We start from the raw sequence: 15,741 nt of genomic DNA, 5'->3' as shown, positions 1-15,741 counted from the left end.
AGCAGAGGCTGAGAAGTTTGTGGTGAATAATTTATAGAAAAGGAATTGGGAATTGGACCTTTGAGGCATAATGGCGAGCCGTCGAGACAGGGAACATGCGGCAGGCGGTGGGGTGAGCAGGTGGACGGCTTGGCGGCGAGGTGGAAGATGTCAGAAAGGCGGGGAACACGGAAGGAGCACTGAGGACGAGGAAGAACATGGAAATCAGAACAATGTGAATAAGGCACAGCTTACGTGAAAGTACTAGGCCGGTGTACCACAGTTGAACGTTAATATTCTGGTGAGGTTTTCCAGGATCTGGCAGGCATTTATGCAGGCAGAGATAATGACGGCTGATTGAAAACAGGTGCGCGGTCAAGGTGGTGCTGCTTACAGGGAAGGGAGAGAGAGAGGGGCAGAGAGAGAGAGCGAGAGGGGCACAAAGCGCCACCCACGCTCCAAAACAGGAACTACAAGGATAGCTCATGACATGTTTTTTTCCAATACCGTACTCCAGTATCCTTGTCTGAATTTTTTTAAACATTTTGTTTCCATGTAGTCTATCCTATGACAAAAAAATACAGATAACAGATATTTTGTTGCAGTTACAGTATTCAACATCATGCGTCCACACGCCCTCTGAGAAATGAGAGGTTTATCAATTTCTCAGTGAAGAACAATTTACAGACGTTTGATGTTAATGATTTGTCCAATCGAATTTGTTTTGACTCGGACTGTCCCAATCCAATCATGCGATCGAAAATTGCGGTCAATCACGTGATTTTTAGCTGATCGGGTAAAAAAGATCGGTTTTAGTATTGGGCGTAGGGCGTGTCCCCTGCTGGACGGGCTCCTGGCTTACCCCCCCCCCCCCCCCTCCCTTGTGGGTGGAGTTACAGGCCCACCCTTCCTCAATGTGCTGGCTCAGCAACTCCGTTCACCAGTTGACAAACATGCATGTGATATGGTGTTAAACCACTAACTACTTATTAGTAGTTATTCTGCTACGTAATACTGTTGTTTAAATCCATCCACAATCATACTGACTTTAGGAACAATGTGCGCAACCAAATTGACTCTTATTAGCCCTTTCAGACATAAAACTATAACAAGATACTTCTAAGGGCTTTTAACTCACTAAAGTCCGAAGTTCTGAATTTCAAGAATCTAAATTACTCCAATAAAACCCACATTGATTTTTATGATACTGTTTGAATAAATCACAACCTTTAATAACTAAACCCATTCCCTTCAGCCGTTCAGGGAAATTGTTTCATTTTGTCCTTATTTCGCCTTATTTTTAATTCAAAGTTTTCTCTAATGCATATTTTTTATCCTCTTTGTGTATGTGTGTCTGAGTACGTATATGTATGTCCTTGTGATGCATCACCAATCCTCTTCAATGATTTCTGTGTTTTCACAATTCATGGCGTTATGACTCAGGGTGACGTCGTTAATAATGAACGTAGTGGTGTCACGATACCAACATTCTGACTTTGATTCTATACCACTGGTCAATAGTTCCTCTCGTCACAACTAAGTGGCTGTAAAACCTATAATTTGTAGGCTAGTGTGCTAAAGGAACTGTAAAGTCTTGTATTTTTCACTGGTTAGAAGAAGTTGATTTGGAGGACAGTGATCACAGTCCCAGTGGTGATTTGAGAAGCTAAGATCGAAACAATGGCACATTCCCATTGGGACCATTAGTTTTTTTTTTGTTAGTGGACTCAATACTGTATATGATGGGTCACCAACCTTTTTGAAACTGAGAGCTTTTTCTGGGGTACGGATTAATGCAAAGGGGTACCATTTTGATGCACACTTCTGAAATAACAAATTTGCTCAAACCGGCGGGGAGGGCCTCACCCCGTTTGAGGAGCGAATCGCTGCGATCGTGGGTGACGCTGCTCTCTCAGGGGTGATGGGAGGACATGTGGCTGACTATGATCACCCCACAAGGTTAATACCATGTATTTTTTAGAACTCATAACAAATGTGCTCATACAGTAACCTACACTCAGCCCTGTGAGATAAAGGTTCATGTGTAAATGTATGTATGGTATTTGTCATAAATCTTTTGAATTCAAATAGAAGCACATCAGCATATCAAAGAGGATATCAAAACCTTTGACTCCTTTTTGATTACTAGATTTATCATTTTAAAAATCACGTTTTTTTTTACGAGAAGAGGGGTAAATTATGTAAATTTAAACACATTTGAATCATGTGCAACCGATGTACATGTTCAAATCAAGTAAATTCAAAGGGCTCTTTTTTTCAATGCATGTGCTGGAGTCAGAAGAAGAGATTGTAAGGGCAATAGGTGGCATAAATAATCGCCTTGATCAATTAATAGGTGTCCTCACAAATATCAGTGGTTCATTAAATACACGTGTTAACAAATTAATTCTCAGTCCTTGCCTCAATTGCATTGTTGAAATCAAATGTTGCCGGGCATGAATTGTTTCACCCATCCGTCCATTTTCTGAGCCGCTTCTCCTCACTTGGGTCGCGAGCGTGCTGGAGCCCATCCCAGCTATCATCGGGCCGGCGGCGGGGTACACCCGGAACAGGTTGCCAGCCAATCGCAGGCATGAATTGTTCATCAGTGCTAATTATTCATGTGTCTCTGGTGTGCAGATTTCTGAGAACAGTTTCCCAGCATCACCTCTAAATGTCACCAAAGCACCAAAAGCTGCAGACACGTGCGTACGCCAGCCATGCAGTTGGCGTGAGGCACCGCACATTTCCACGGTCATGTCACTCAGCTGATACATCTGAACTTCACCGTGAAAAAGAACGGTCGCCACGTTTTTGTGCGTACGCACTTTTTGTACATGAGGCCCCAGATGTATGACAAACATGCCATTTTAAATAGTGACAAAATCTTTGCATATGTATCTTTTTTTTAGCGAGCCAATGTAACATTGAGTGTTATTCTGTGCATATTTTCACCAAAATTAACTAATTCAATTAACTAATTCAAAGATTTTAATTTTATACTATGTTTGTCATGCATGTCCTTCAAAATCCTTGAATTACTAGGCGGACTCACTCACCTTTATGATACAGTGCAGTACGGCAGTAAGTAATAAGGGAAGACGACAGGACGTACAAAAGAAGTAAAGGTAAGGAAGTAGAGGTAAAGTCAACTACGTTTGATATCCTGATTGACTGAGATCTTGGGGTCTTATCGGGCAGAAAATAAAACTGGGACAACAGCAATATTGTAGTGCGCACACCTAGCTACTGTATTTCCCATCCATGGCCTTATTTAAGACATTGTTTTTCAGTTTTTGTCTTCAAGAAAGATTCATTGTGAGTGCTTTGTCTTGTGTCAGCCTAAAAACCACGAACTTCTGATGTTCAAAATGTGTGTATAATATGAAAAAACACAGAAAAAAAGTCACGTATTTTTTTCACGTTTTTTATCGTTATCTTATGTAGCATATTTTGTTACTCAGCTCACAACATAAGCAAAGCTATGGGTTGTTTTGATATCATAAAAGTTTATCCAACGCTAGCTAGCTCGTAAACAACAACATTCAACATATAAAGTGATATCCCACTCCCTTTATTTTACTATTGTATAAAGTTGAAAAAAAAATTTTTTTTACTCTTTACTTTGCTTAAGCACAGGAGTTGAATCAGTATTTTATTTCCATTTTATTCATTTTTTAAAATATCTGTACTTGTTTACAAAATCAAGTCACATTCCACATGTTCTTGTTTCATGTTTAGCTTTGTTTACGTTGCAAATTTGTGCTTACTGTATATTTTACATTTGCTTACTAAATCTATTCAGTTTACTTCAACTGGTGGTCATTGCAGTTCTACGATAAATCTATTGTCATACAAATGGCTAGGAGCCAGGTAACATACTGTGGTCGGCCTAGCTGTGGCTTTGCAACGTACAAATGGATCTTTGTCGCCTCTTTCTGGTCACACGGGGTACTATAATGTTGTCAGCTTGAAAACATACTGTACACGTTGAAAACACAAGCTTTAGACACCTAACTGCATCACTCTGCTTGGTTGACACAGTTGAGACTAAGAAAAAATATAAAGTAACACTAGCAATTTCTTTTTTTAAAACCTTCATAAAAGTTATTGCGACGGGTGAATCAATGATTTAACTGCAAAAATGACCTCCCGCAAAGTATAGCATTATTAACATGACTTATATGCAATACTCAGAGCCGGCCCACGCACCTCAGGTACCCTCAGCAAAATTACATTTGGGGAGCCCTCTATCTCTTCCAGTAATAATGATTATTGATCGTTCGAGCAGTATTACAAACTCAATGCAGCTCTGGCAGTGCTGTTTACATTAGCACATTGTCAGCTTGACATATCTTTACCCTTGTATGTTTTTAATCTCAGGTAGCACATTCATCTGCAAGAGCGTGCTGGGGTTGATTCACACGACATTCCATAAAGCACTATCTGGGATACCGAATAATCTAGGGCCACTGATTACCAACAAGCGTGCCATGGCACCATAGTGTGCCGTGAGAGATTTTATCAAGAGTGCTGTCGGAAATGATCAGGGGTGTGACAATAAAGGACAACAGCAAATAAAATCGCTTATAACTTAAAATGTACAAAATCAGCCTATTGATAAAATAAACAACAAAATGCAGAGCAAGTACTTCAATGGGAACGTAACTGAACACAGATATCTGAAACAAGGTGACAAAATCCAGTGCTTATTTCACTTATGCCTCTGTGCACTCACACATACAATTGGATCTGATGGATTTAATAATGTACAGTATTTTGCTGCGTTGATGAACCGCTCTGCATCACACAGAGGTTTGTCCCTAATACTGGATTTTGCCCTCATGTGTAGACTTCATAGAACCCAGTAGCCACAGCATGATAATCACTTGCACAGTATGATATTCAATGCAACAGCAATATCAAATAATTTTGCTTCTGCAAAGGTAACAATGCTTAATTTTGGCTGATTCTATTAACCTCTCGAACCATATTTTAAGTACCAGTATGTGGTTTTAATGGTTCAATTATCACCTTCAATCAAATCTGGACATAATTATCGGTGTAAAGGCAGAATATTTTACCCACATTTGTAATGGATATCAATATACTGTACTATGCAAGTGGATAATGCCGTGGCTGGTTGTACTACAGTGAGATTTAGCAACTAGGTTATTACATACAGCTATCAGTATGCGCTATTATTTTTGCAACACTGCAATCTTCCATCAAATGAATCATTTTTAATTCTGTATTACTGTATGTAAACTTCGGACTTTGAAGAAAGTAATGACAAATGGTCTAAAAAAAAAAATGCTCTCATTATTCTGGCATTTAGCAAATAGAAATAATTTTGCTAACCCTATTTGACCTAAAACAGCAAAAACTTAATGTGATTTCATGTCAGACAATGAGAAAAAAATATATTTTTATACAGTATATGGAAACTTCTGGTTTTATCTGTATATTCAATATATCATGGCACACCATCAATTAATACAACTACATTAGATACAATTTTGTACCTTCTGCAATCTAGTGGAATGGTATTTAACTGTTCCACAGGTGACTATATGTCACTGGCATAGATAGTTGAGAAATACACGTTATTTGTCATTAATAAATAATTTTCAGACGAATTAAGTAAAATTGGACAATATCCCGCGGCACACTGAGTGGGAATCACGGGTTTATACAACTTCACCTCAAATGCTATCTTGGTGTCAGATTCACTGTTTGTGTAACACTATGAAGTGCATGAATGTTTCTGCATTCTTCATGTTTGAATCCACGATGTATGTCTGTACCATGTTAAAAATAATAATAATAATAATAATAATAATAATAATAATAATAATAATAATAATAATAATAATAAATGAAAAAATGTCCAGCAAGAACTCGATTCTTTCTCCATTCGGCAAGTGCCCCCTGGTACATTATCCAGTTGCGCCAGGTTGTTGTTTCAGAGAAAATAGATGATGTCACATTCCAGGAAGTAGGAAAGTAGGACACGGAAGGGCGGGTTGAGGCTGGGAACTAATCCAGTGCTCCGCCATTTAGCCAACACACTGTGCACAGTGCACGGACTCCTTACACAGACAGCACTGAACAGCAGCTCCTGGCAGACGCAGCACACAACACAGCAACATGCGTGAGATTGTTCACCTTCAGGCCGGGCAATGTGGGAACCAGATTGGAGCGAAGGTACACCAATGATACTATGATTAGCAACCTGTCTTCTGTTGCTTGCCACTTTGTGGACATGATTACGAAAAATAGGTGAACATTAGGGCAAGTCTCGTGTAAGTGGGATAACACACTCTGACGTTTTAAATTTGCAAACAGATGTGACTGATTCTTGCCTGTCTAATTTTCATTTATTATAATCGTTTTGCTCTCTGTTAATATGCTGTTTCTTAGTCTTCATTGTGTTTTATTTTTTAAGTTTCTAAACCACTGGTAGCTGATGAAAAGAGAATATTGCAGTCTTCTTAGGAAGCCGTCCTGGCTCTGGTTAGTTGGTAGTTTAAAACTGTGAAAAGATATGCTTAAAACTCTAATTCATTGTACTGTAGGTCATATTTAACACGCCCCACAGGATCAAAAATGTATGTTGTAACAATCAACAGTGTTGTCCTTCGCTCCCCATGTCTGCTGATTGAGAGATAGTTTTGTTGTTGTGGTTTTCTTGTGGCAGTGTCACAGTCCTGAAGCACTGAAGATTGTCTCAGTGCCGGTTGTATCAACGGACCGTACCTGTTCAAATAAGATTTAGTAATGTTTGCATAATCTTGGGTTAATCTTGCAAGAGACGTCACACATCAGGTGTGTTACACCGGTATGTTTGGATTATTTTGCAAGGCTTCATTGTTGTTTGCTGGCAAATGCATTAAGGCCTGGTACATACATAAGATTATTTTTATCTGTGACATACCCCACAAATAAAGATCAATCACAAATTACGCTTTTCACAGTTTTGTTTGTATTGTGTGTGGTGTTATCCGATAATCTCAACACAGAACACCACACACAATAATTCCGTTCTACTGCCAATCTCGAAATCTCGCATGATCACACATGATCTCACAAAAATGAAGACGGGCAGCCACTTCTGGTTATGCGCCGATCTTTGCCAAGTGTTGCCAAAGGCAATGGAGGCAGAAGCGGCGTAGCAACAGTAAATAAAATGGCTTGCTTTGGAAAATACTTCTTGCCACCTGTTAAGCCGACTTTTATACAAAAAACAAACAAAAAACGACATAGGCAAAGATGTTTGATTTTGTTTATGGACGCTTCGTTGTTCCTCAGTAGGGTCGCTTCTTTGATTGGCTGCATTTCGTTTCACGTCACAATTCATGGCGTTATGACTCAGGGTAACGTCGTTAATAATGAACGTAGTGGTGTCACGATACCAACATTCTGACTTTGATTCTATACCCGCATAAAATACCTCGATACCGGTACTGAAATGATACCATTGCAAAAATCTAAAACATCAGTAAAACCAGTGGAACGAAAACTGACAAAACAACTTTAAATACTATGATATTTATTTTTATTAATTCAAAATATTAGGATAATCTTGGAAAATAAAGTAATTAGGCCATTTGAAGTCATTTTCTAAAAAAGAATTACATTGATGCCTGCCTTATCCTGTATATATTGTATAACAAATGTGTTTGTATGTGTATAAAATTGTATATCTATTTACATTATGTGTATGATATATACAGTCATGAAAAAAATTGTGAGCCTACCCATATTTCTTCAATTTCTTATTCCTTTTAATGCCTGGTACCACTCAAGATATATTACCTGAAGAATACATAAATTTAATTGTATCGTTAAATGTGGTTTTCGTTGTTATCAAGAAAACCATGAAAAATGGCTAAATATCAGCTCTTAAACTCTCATGAGCTATTTTCCTTGTCATCATTATATTTGTCAAAACAAATGTAACTTTAGTTGTACCAGGCATTAAAAATGAAAAATATTTTTTTTTTCCCCCCATGACTATATTAATCTATTTATAAATACTGTGTTTATACATAATATACACTTTTAGTATGCAGTATGCTTGTATTTGGCTGTATTTGATTTCTTCCATTGTAAACAATATAATAATTTGATGCCTGCAACACATTCTTAAAAAGCTGGGCTGGGCATGTTCACCACTGTGTTACATCACCTTTCCTTTGAACAAGACTCAATAAACGTTTGGGAACTGAGGACACCAATTGTTGAAGCTTTGTTGGTGGAATTCTTTCCCAATCTTGCTAGATGTAAAACTTTAGTTGCTCAACATTCTAGGGTCTTCGTTGTCGTATTTTGGGCTTCATTACGCGTCACACATTGTTAATAGGAGACAGGTCTGGACTGCTGGCAGGGCAGTCTCGTACACGTACTCTTTTACTACAAAGCTGTTGTAACACGTGCAGAATGTGGTTTGGCATTGTCTTGCTGAAATAAGCAGAGACGTCTCTGAAATAAATGTTGCTTGGATGGCAGCATATGTTGCTCAAAAAACCTGTATGTACCTTACCTATGTACTTTATGTGCATTAAGGGTGCCTTCACAGATGTGCAAGTTATCCTTGCCATGGGCACGAACACACCCCCACACCATCACAGATGATGCCTTTTGAATTTTGCACTGACAACAATCCGGATGGTCCTTTTCCTCTTTGGCCTGGAAGACACGATGTCCATGATTTCCCAAAAACATTTGAAATGTGGACTTGTCAGACCACAGTATGCTTTTCCCACTTTGCATCAAGTGGTAATATCCTTTACACAATGATGTCGGTTTTTAATGCAGTGCATCCTGAGTGATCAAAGGTCACAGGGATTCAGTGTTGGTTTTCCACATTGCTGCTTACGAGCAAAAATCTCTCCAGATTCTCTCAATCTTTTGATGATATTATGGAGCGTAGATGACGAAATGCCAATAGCCAATTCCCAATAGCACGGACTAGTTGCTCATGCAGTTGTTCACAAAGTGGTGAACCTCGTCACATCTTTGCTTGTGAACAACCAAGCGTTTTGGGGTTGCTCCTTTTTATAGCTAATCATAACACACACCTGTTTCTAATTAACCTGTTCACCTGTGGAATGTTCCAAATAGGTTTCTTTTTTTTTAGCATTCCTCAACTCTCCCAATCTTTTGCTGCCCCTGTTCCAGCTTTTTCGGAACGTGTTGCAGGCATCAAATTCAAAATGATAGAATATTTGTAAAGAAATGTTAACATTTATCAGTTTGAACATTAAATGTCTACTGTTTGTAGTGTATTTAATCGAATATAGGTTGTAAATTATTTGCCAGTAATGGTATTCTGTTTTTATTTGGTTTTACACAAAGTCCCCACTTCAGTGGAATTGAGGTTTGTACAGTTTATAGTTGTTTTCTGTCAGTCTGTGTTGGATCATTTCTGGTGTCAGTCATGTCTTGATTATTTTTTTGAGTGAGCTTATTCCCAGTATTTGTCACTTTGAATCTTGTTTTTCGAACTTTATTTTTATTTAATTCTTTTATTTTTTTGTTATTCAACATGCATTTTTTTGTCTTTTTGTTTTTGAAAATAAATTCCTGTTTTGAGACTCCTGCACTACTGCCTTGCCTCCCCCCTTCCCTGCATTTGGGTCCACTACCTCTTGCCTGCGACACCACGAAAAGCTCAATCCTGACAAGCAGAGTGGTCCTGCAAACTTTGCTATTATGAGGCACGATGTTCTTACACAAACTGTTTTAAGTGGATATTTGTGTGCAGTCATTGACTTGCCTTCTTTATCTTTTGATCATGTTTGTCTGCTTACTGTAAATACGTTTTCTGACATCATATTGTTTGTATTTACCATTTGTTAAAAATTCTAAAAACAAATGCTACCGTTCTTAAATGTTGCTTTACAATTGCAAAGTATGTGTTAGAGCAAAGTTTTCACCATCCTTGAATACAATGTTACCTAGATTTAATTGAATATATGATCCAAATGCTGCTGTTTCCAATTGCTTCTCTGGCAACTCTACCCCAATAGGCCTACCTGACAAAAACATACATCCTATCATTCTGTTTTGTATTAATTTTTTTCAAACTGGAAAGAGAAAAACAGATGGAAAATGGCTCTAATTGTTCACTTAAAAAAGCAGGCAGGTTTGCAAACTACCCAGTTGCCCCTGGTGCAGGTGTGGCATAAAATGAGTACGGCTGCCCTTTGTACAACTTTCGCAACAAAAGCACTTTGCCAAGAAATTTGCCTCAGTCTTATAAGACTAACATTGCAATGCTGCATGATTCTCACTTAGAAATGAAGGCAGTAAGATCCACAAAAAGTGAAGGAATTTGCAGTTTAGGTCTGGCAAAGCAGCTCCATAGAGGAAAGAAATAGTTAAATGTACAATTGTGTCAACTGTTCAAATAACTAGTAAATGTCAATTTAGTGAAACCTCTTTTTGTGAAGATCTACTCTCCAATGAGATCTTGATTATTTCATTTCAAGTTATTGTGGTTTATTATAGGCAAAATCATAAACTATGTTGTTCAAATCCTTCTGGCCTAACTGCACATTGACACAGTGTTTATGTTTCCTGCGTACTGTGAATTGCTTTGTCTGTCACAGTTTTGGGAGGTGATCAGTGACGAGCATGGCATTGACCCAACTGGATCCTACCATGGAGATGATGAGCTCCAACTGGGAAGAATCAATGTCTACTACAACGAGGCTACAGGTCAGGAATCCTTAAACACAACTGCAAAGACTTACATTTGTTTTAATGGCATCAAAATCACAAGTTTTAGTTGAACTATTTGATTTCTAGGAGGAAAGTATGTCCCAAGGGCAATCTTGGTGGATTTGGAGCCAGGCACAATGGACTCTGTCCGGTCTGGCCCATTTGGCAGGATCTTTAGACCCGACAACTTTGTCTTCGGTAAACTACACCTTTTCATGCTCCTTCTTGATGATTGCAAATAATATAAGACAAGACATGATGGTTTGAAATTCAACTATAGGCTAGAAGATCATAATTAGGTCTTTCTTTCCAGGCCAGAGTGGAGCGGGAAATAACTGGGCCAAGGGTCACTACACAGAGGGAGCCGAGCTGGTGGACTCGGTTATGGATGTAGTGAGGAAGGAGGCCGAAGGCTGTGACTGCCTACAGGGGTTCCAGCTTACTCATTCTTTGGGTGGTGGCACCGGCTCTGGGCTGGGAACTCTGCTCATCAGCAAGATCCGTGAGGAATACCCTGACCGTATCATGAACACCTTTAGTGTGGTGCCCTCTCCAAAGGTACAATTCAAGTCACACTAACTTTTGTTAAGGGTCAGTCCAGAATTGTAGGACAATTTAGTTACCAATATGATTGAAAATCTGACCATTTATTTTATATTTATTGATGTTTTTAAGAAAATTGTAATTATCATCATACAGTATAATTTAATGTGTCCAGCTCCATCAAACAAGGTACACTTTTTTATTTGTCTCGTGCTGTGCTTGGCGTAACCCTATTACAGATAGCGATGCCCCTGAAAAAAATATTAAAAAGAGTGTAACTTTATTTGAATACTAATTTTATTTTAGTATTAGCCTACTCCATATACTGACAAGTGTCAGTATTGCAAATCAATACAAATGTTAGACTTTTCGCTGAAGAGCACATTACCTGTGTTAGTTGCTATGGTTACTGGTCAAGACAACAGCTAAACAGGTATAAAATAACAGGTTTCTGTTGGTTTGACCGACACACTCACTTTGGGCTTTTATATATATATATATATATATATATATACACACACACACACACACACACACATCCATGCAGTAGAGGCAATAATTGTTTGATCCCCCACTGATTTTGTAAGTTTAGCTACTGACAAAGACATGGGCTATAATTTTAATGGTAGGTGTATTTTAACAGGGAGAGAAAGAATATCAAGAAAATCTAGGTTTAGGTGGGGAGACTGGCTAGGCCACTCCATGACCTTTAAGTGCTTCTTCTTTAGCCACTTTTTCATTTCCTCAGCTGTGTGCTTTGGGTCATTATCATGCCGGAAGCCCCATCAATGACCCATTTTAGGTTTTCTGGCAGAGAGGAGGGGGTTTACATATGGGTTTTTGGAGCCGTGCTTTGTTTGGGCCCTCACCTATGACCTGTTTGCTATGGGTGACCCTACCAGACAACTTATCTCCTAGGATCACTGGGACACACAAACCCCTCCACCATAATAAGGTGACGGCTCAACGAGCGGATTCTGTCTCCCACTGTTAACATAAACCTACCATTAAAATTATAGACCGCTCATATCTTTGTCAGTGGGTGAACTCACAAAATCAGTGAGGGATCAAATAATTATTTCCTCCACCGTAACTACAGTGAAACCTTGTATTACAAACTTAATTTATTCCGTAACCCAAAACGTTGTTAAACCAAGGTAATGTTTCCATGGAAATGACTGGAAATGTAATTAACGCGTTCCAGCCTCAAAATTAAGTGTGTGGTTAAAAATAAATATAGTGCAATACAGAAATAAGTGAAAACAGGGAGGGAAAGGCTGGAGCCTATCCCAGCAGACTCTGAGCGAGAGGCGGGGTACACCCTAAACTGGTCGCCAGCCAATCGCAGGACACATATAAACAAACAACCATTCACACTCACATTCACACCTACGGGCAATTTAGAGTCTTCGATTAACCTGCCGTGCATGTTTTTGGGATGTGGGACAAAACCCACACAGACACAGGGAGAATAAGCAAACTTTTTGAAATTTCTGTGATAAAAGAACATGTTTTAAAGCTTGCAAGGAAGACCCATCAACATAATAATACAGTATAAAGTTCACTCTAATTTTTTATCTGTTATTTGGTATGTGAGTTGATGATCAAGGGGGAGGGACAATGGAAAAAAATCTAATTTAGGGGGTGCTCAAAAGTTGGCGTTTTAAATAATATTTAGGAATCCCTTTGACCACAGCCACAGTTACATTTGCATTACATTATTTAAACAACAAGAGCATGTTTCTGTATTTTGGGTATTTGAATGGGGGGAACACAGAAAATGTCCTCTGATTGTGGAATGACCCTTCACATATCATCATTGTTGAAGTTGTACACTCTGCTGAGTGAAATTCTAATTTTTAATTGAACCATTTTGCCTGCAGGTGTCTGACACAGTAGTGGAGCCCTACAACGCTACACTGTCCGTCCACCAGCTTGTCGAGAACACAGATGAGACCTACTGCATTGATAATGAAGCCTTGTATGACATCTGCTTCCGTACCCTCAAGCTGACCACACCCACTTACGGAGATCTCAACCATCTGGTTTCTGCCACCATGAGTGGTGTGACAACCTGCTTGCGTTTTCCCGGGCAGCTGAATGCGGACCTACGCAAACTAGCTGTCAACATGGTCCCCTTCCCTCGTTTGCACTTCTTCATGCCGGGCTTTGCCCCGCTCACGAGCAGGGGGAGCACACAGTACAGAGCCCTCACCGTGCCTGAACTTACTCTGCAGATGTTTGATGCCAAAAATATGATGGCTGCTTGTGACCCCCGCCACGGACGCTACCTGACCGTGGCTGCCATATTTCGCGGCCGCATGTCCATGAAGGAAGTGGATGAGCAGATGCTGAACGTGCAAAACAAGAACAGCAGCTACTTTGTTGAGTGGATCCCCAACAACGTAAAAACAGCCGTATGCGACATCCCGCCCCGGGGCCTCAAGATGGCCGCCACCTTCATTGGGAACAGCACTGCCATCCAGGAGCTGTTCAAGCGCATCTCTGAGCAGTTCACTGCTATGTTCCGCCGAAAGGCTTTCCTCCACTGGTACACGGGAGAGGGCATGGATGAGATGGAGTTCACTGAGGCGGAGAGCAACATGAACGACTTGGTGTCTGAGTACCAGCAATACCAGGATGCTACTGCTGAGGAGGGAGATTTTGAAGAGGAAGAGGAGGAGGAGGGTGTCTAAAACCTATGCAGTTCACTGCCTCCATGCACTTACTGTAATCGCTGCCCGGGTCTGCATTATCTGTACTATCACTTCTGCCTATTCTCTGCTTTCGTGGTTTCAGACAATTGCCCTCTTCTTCCAGTGATTCACTGGATTAGCTGTGACCACATAGAGGTCTGTCGTCAGGTTTCTGTAAAGGTTTCTTTCTGTTCACTGCACTGTTCTATATCTGGGCCAAATGCAATACATTGCATTTGAATTCAGTTGTTTAATTTGGTATTTGATTTCAATAAATGTATTGGTAAACATATCTATGTCTTGTGTTTTTAAGGTTCTAATAAACTCATTCACTATATTTCATTAACTATATTTGTCCACCCAAATCCAACCGTTCACTGACTCTATATATGTATTCATCAAGTATGTTTTTCAATGGGTAGGCGTGGAAGAGGGACGTGCCCAGTTTGTTTGTGAAATTCAGGTTTATGACCACTGTAATGGCTAACTGAGAGATCAGCATAGCTTTTGAGTTGAAGATAAAAAATTAGGGGTTGAATCTCGGCATGTCACGCCAAATCCCAGCACACTGGATGTTGGACAAGTTCAGGTACCTGACCCTCAGAGTATGCATATGTATAGTACAGTATTAACAGACTATGTGTGGTAGTTTGTAGAAAGTGTCAGTCGCGATCATGAGTAAAGATGATGCAATTCATTGAGTGAATGGGGAACGCTGTGTAAAAAAGCTGGTAAAGTCAAAAACTGTGGCTTCTCTCCATGCTTGCCTGACCACAATACTCCCAGGTTACCTCACCAGTAGGTACATATATCAGAAAGAAACAAAATATTCTCCAGTATTATGAAAGCTACTGTAGATGAAGTGGTTCAGCCTTTAAATTATCCACACACACACACACATTTTAAGTGCAGTGAATTTTACCATTAACTTATTACTTATTGTAAACATGAACTATCAACAGCTAAAATATGTAAATAGCCCTTTGTTTTATCAGAAACAATTTTTTAAAAATCACCTTTTTATCCAAATACAGTATTAATTAAACTGCACTTAGGCTCATACGTTAAAGCGGGTTCTTGGGCAGAAATAGAACAGGAAAACACAGAGCCTAGAATTCAATGTGGGGACTTTGAATGTTGGGACTATGACAGGAAAATCTCGGGTGTTGGTTGACATGATGATTAGGAGAATGTTGATATATTGTGTGTCCAGGAGAGCAGGTGGAAATGCAGTAAGGCTAGATGTTTAGGGGCAGGGTTCAAATTATTTGAATTATCGCCTCCTGCCCGATGATAGCTGGGATAGGCTCCAGCACGCCCATGACCCTAGTGAGGAGAAGCGGATCAGAAAATGGATGGATATTACTACTAGTAGTATTATAAATCACGCTAAAATGAAAACGATTGTGGGACATTGTTTTCACTCGCTTGGACTCCCCGGAGCCAGGCCTGGAGGTGGTGCTTGATGACAAGCGCCTGGTGGCAGACCTTGCATTCATGGGGCCTGGCCTGGCACAGCCCGAAGAAACGACCTGGGTCCACCTTCCAGTGGGCTCACCACCTGTAGGACGGGTCAATGAGTACAGTGTGAGCTACAGAAGCTAGCTCTAGGCACATGGAATGTCACCTCTCTGGCAGGGAATGAGCCTGAGTTGGTGTGTGAGGTCGAGAAATTCTGATTAGACAGAGTCGGCTTGACTTAATACACAGCTTGGTCTCTGGGACCAGTCTTCGTCAGGGGAGTTCTCTCTCTTTCAATCTGGAGTTGCCCACAGTGAGAGATGCCAAGCAGGTG

At 39.9% G+C, this 15,741-nt stretch overlaps 1 protein-coding gene across 1 annotated transcript; it reads left to right on the top strand.

Annotated features, from left to right (window-relative positions):
- Nucleotides 1-6,018: 6,018 nt before the first annotated feature.
- LOC133476317 (tubulin beta chain-like) lies at nt 6,019-14,238 on the top strand. Its single transcript, XM_061769527.1, has 5 exons — nt 6,019-6,186; nt 10,596-10,704; nt 10,795-10,905; nt 11,021-11,265; nt 13,134-14,238. The coding sequence occupies exons 1-5, from the start codon at nt 6,130-6,132 to the stop codon at nt 13,944-13,946; spliced, it is 1,335 nt and encodes a 444-aa protein (XP_061625511.1). The 5' UTR covers nt 6,019-6,129; the 3' UTR covers nt 13,947-14,238.
- The last annotated feature ends 1,503 nt before the right edge of the window (nt 14,239-15,741 follow it).

Source organism: Phyllopteryx taeniolatus, chromosome 4 (assembly GCF_024500385.1).
Source record: "Phyllopteryx taeniolatus isolate TA_2022b chromosome 4, UOR_Ptae_1.2, whole genome shotgun sequence".
Classification (NCBI taxonomy): domain Eukaryota; kingdom Metazoa; phylum Chordata; class Actinopteri; order Syngnathiformes; family Syngnathidae; genus Phyllopteryx; species Phyllopteryx taeniolatus.
The sequence above is the reverse complement of the archived record's forward strand: the minus strand, read 5'-3'. Positions and strand labels throughout refer to the sequence as shown.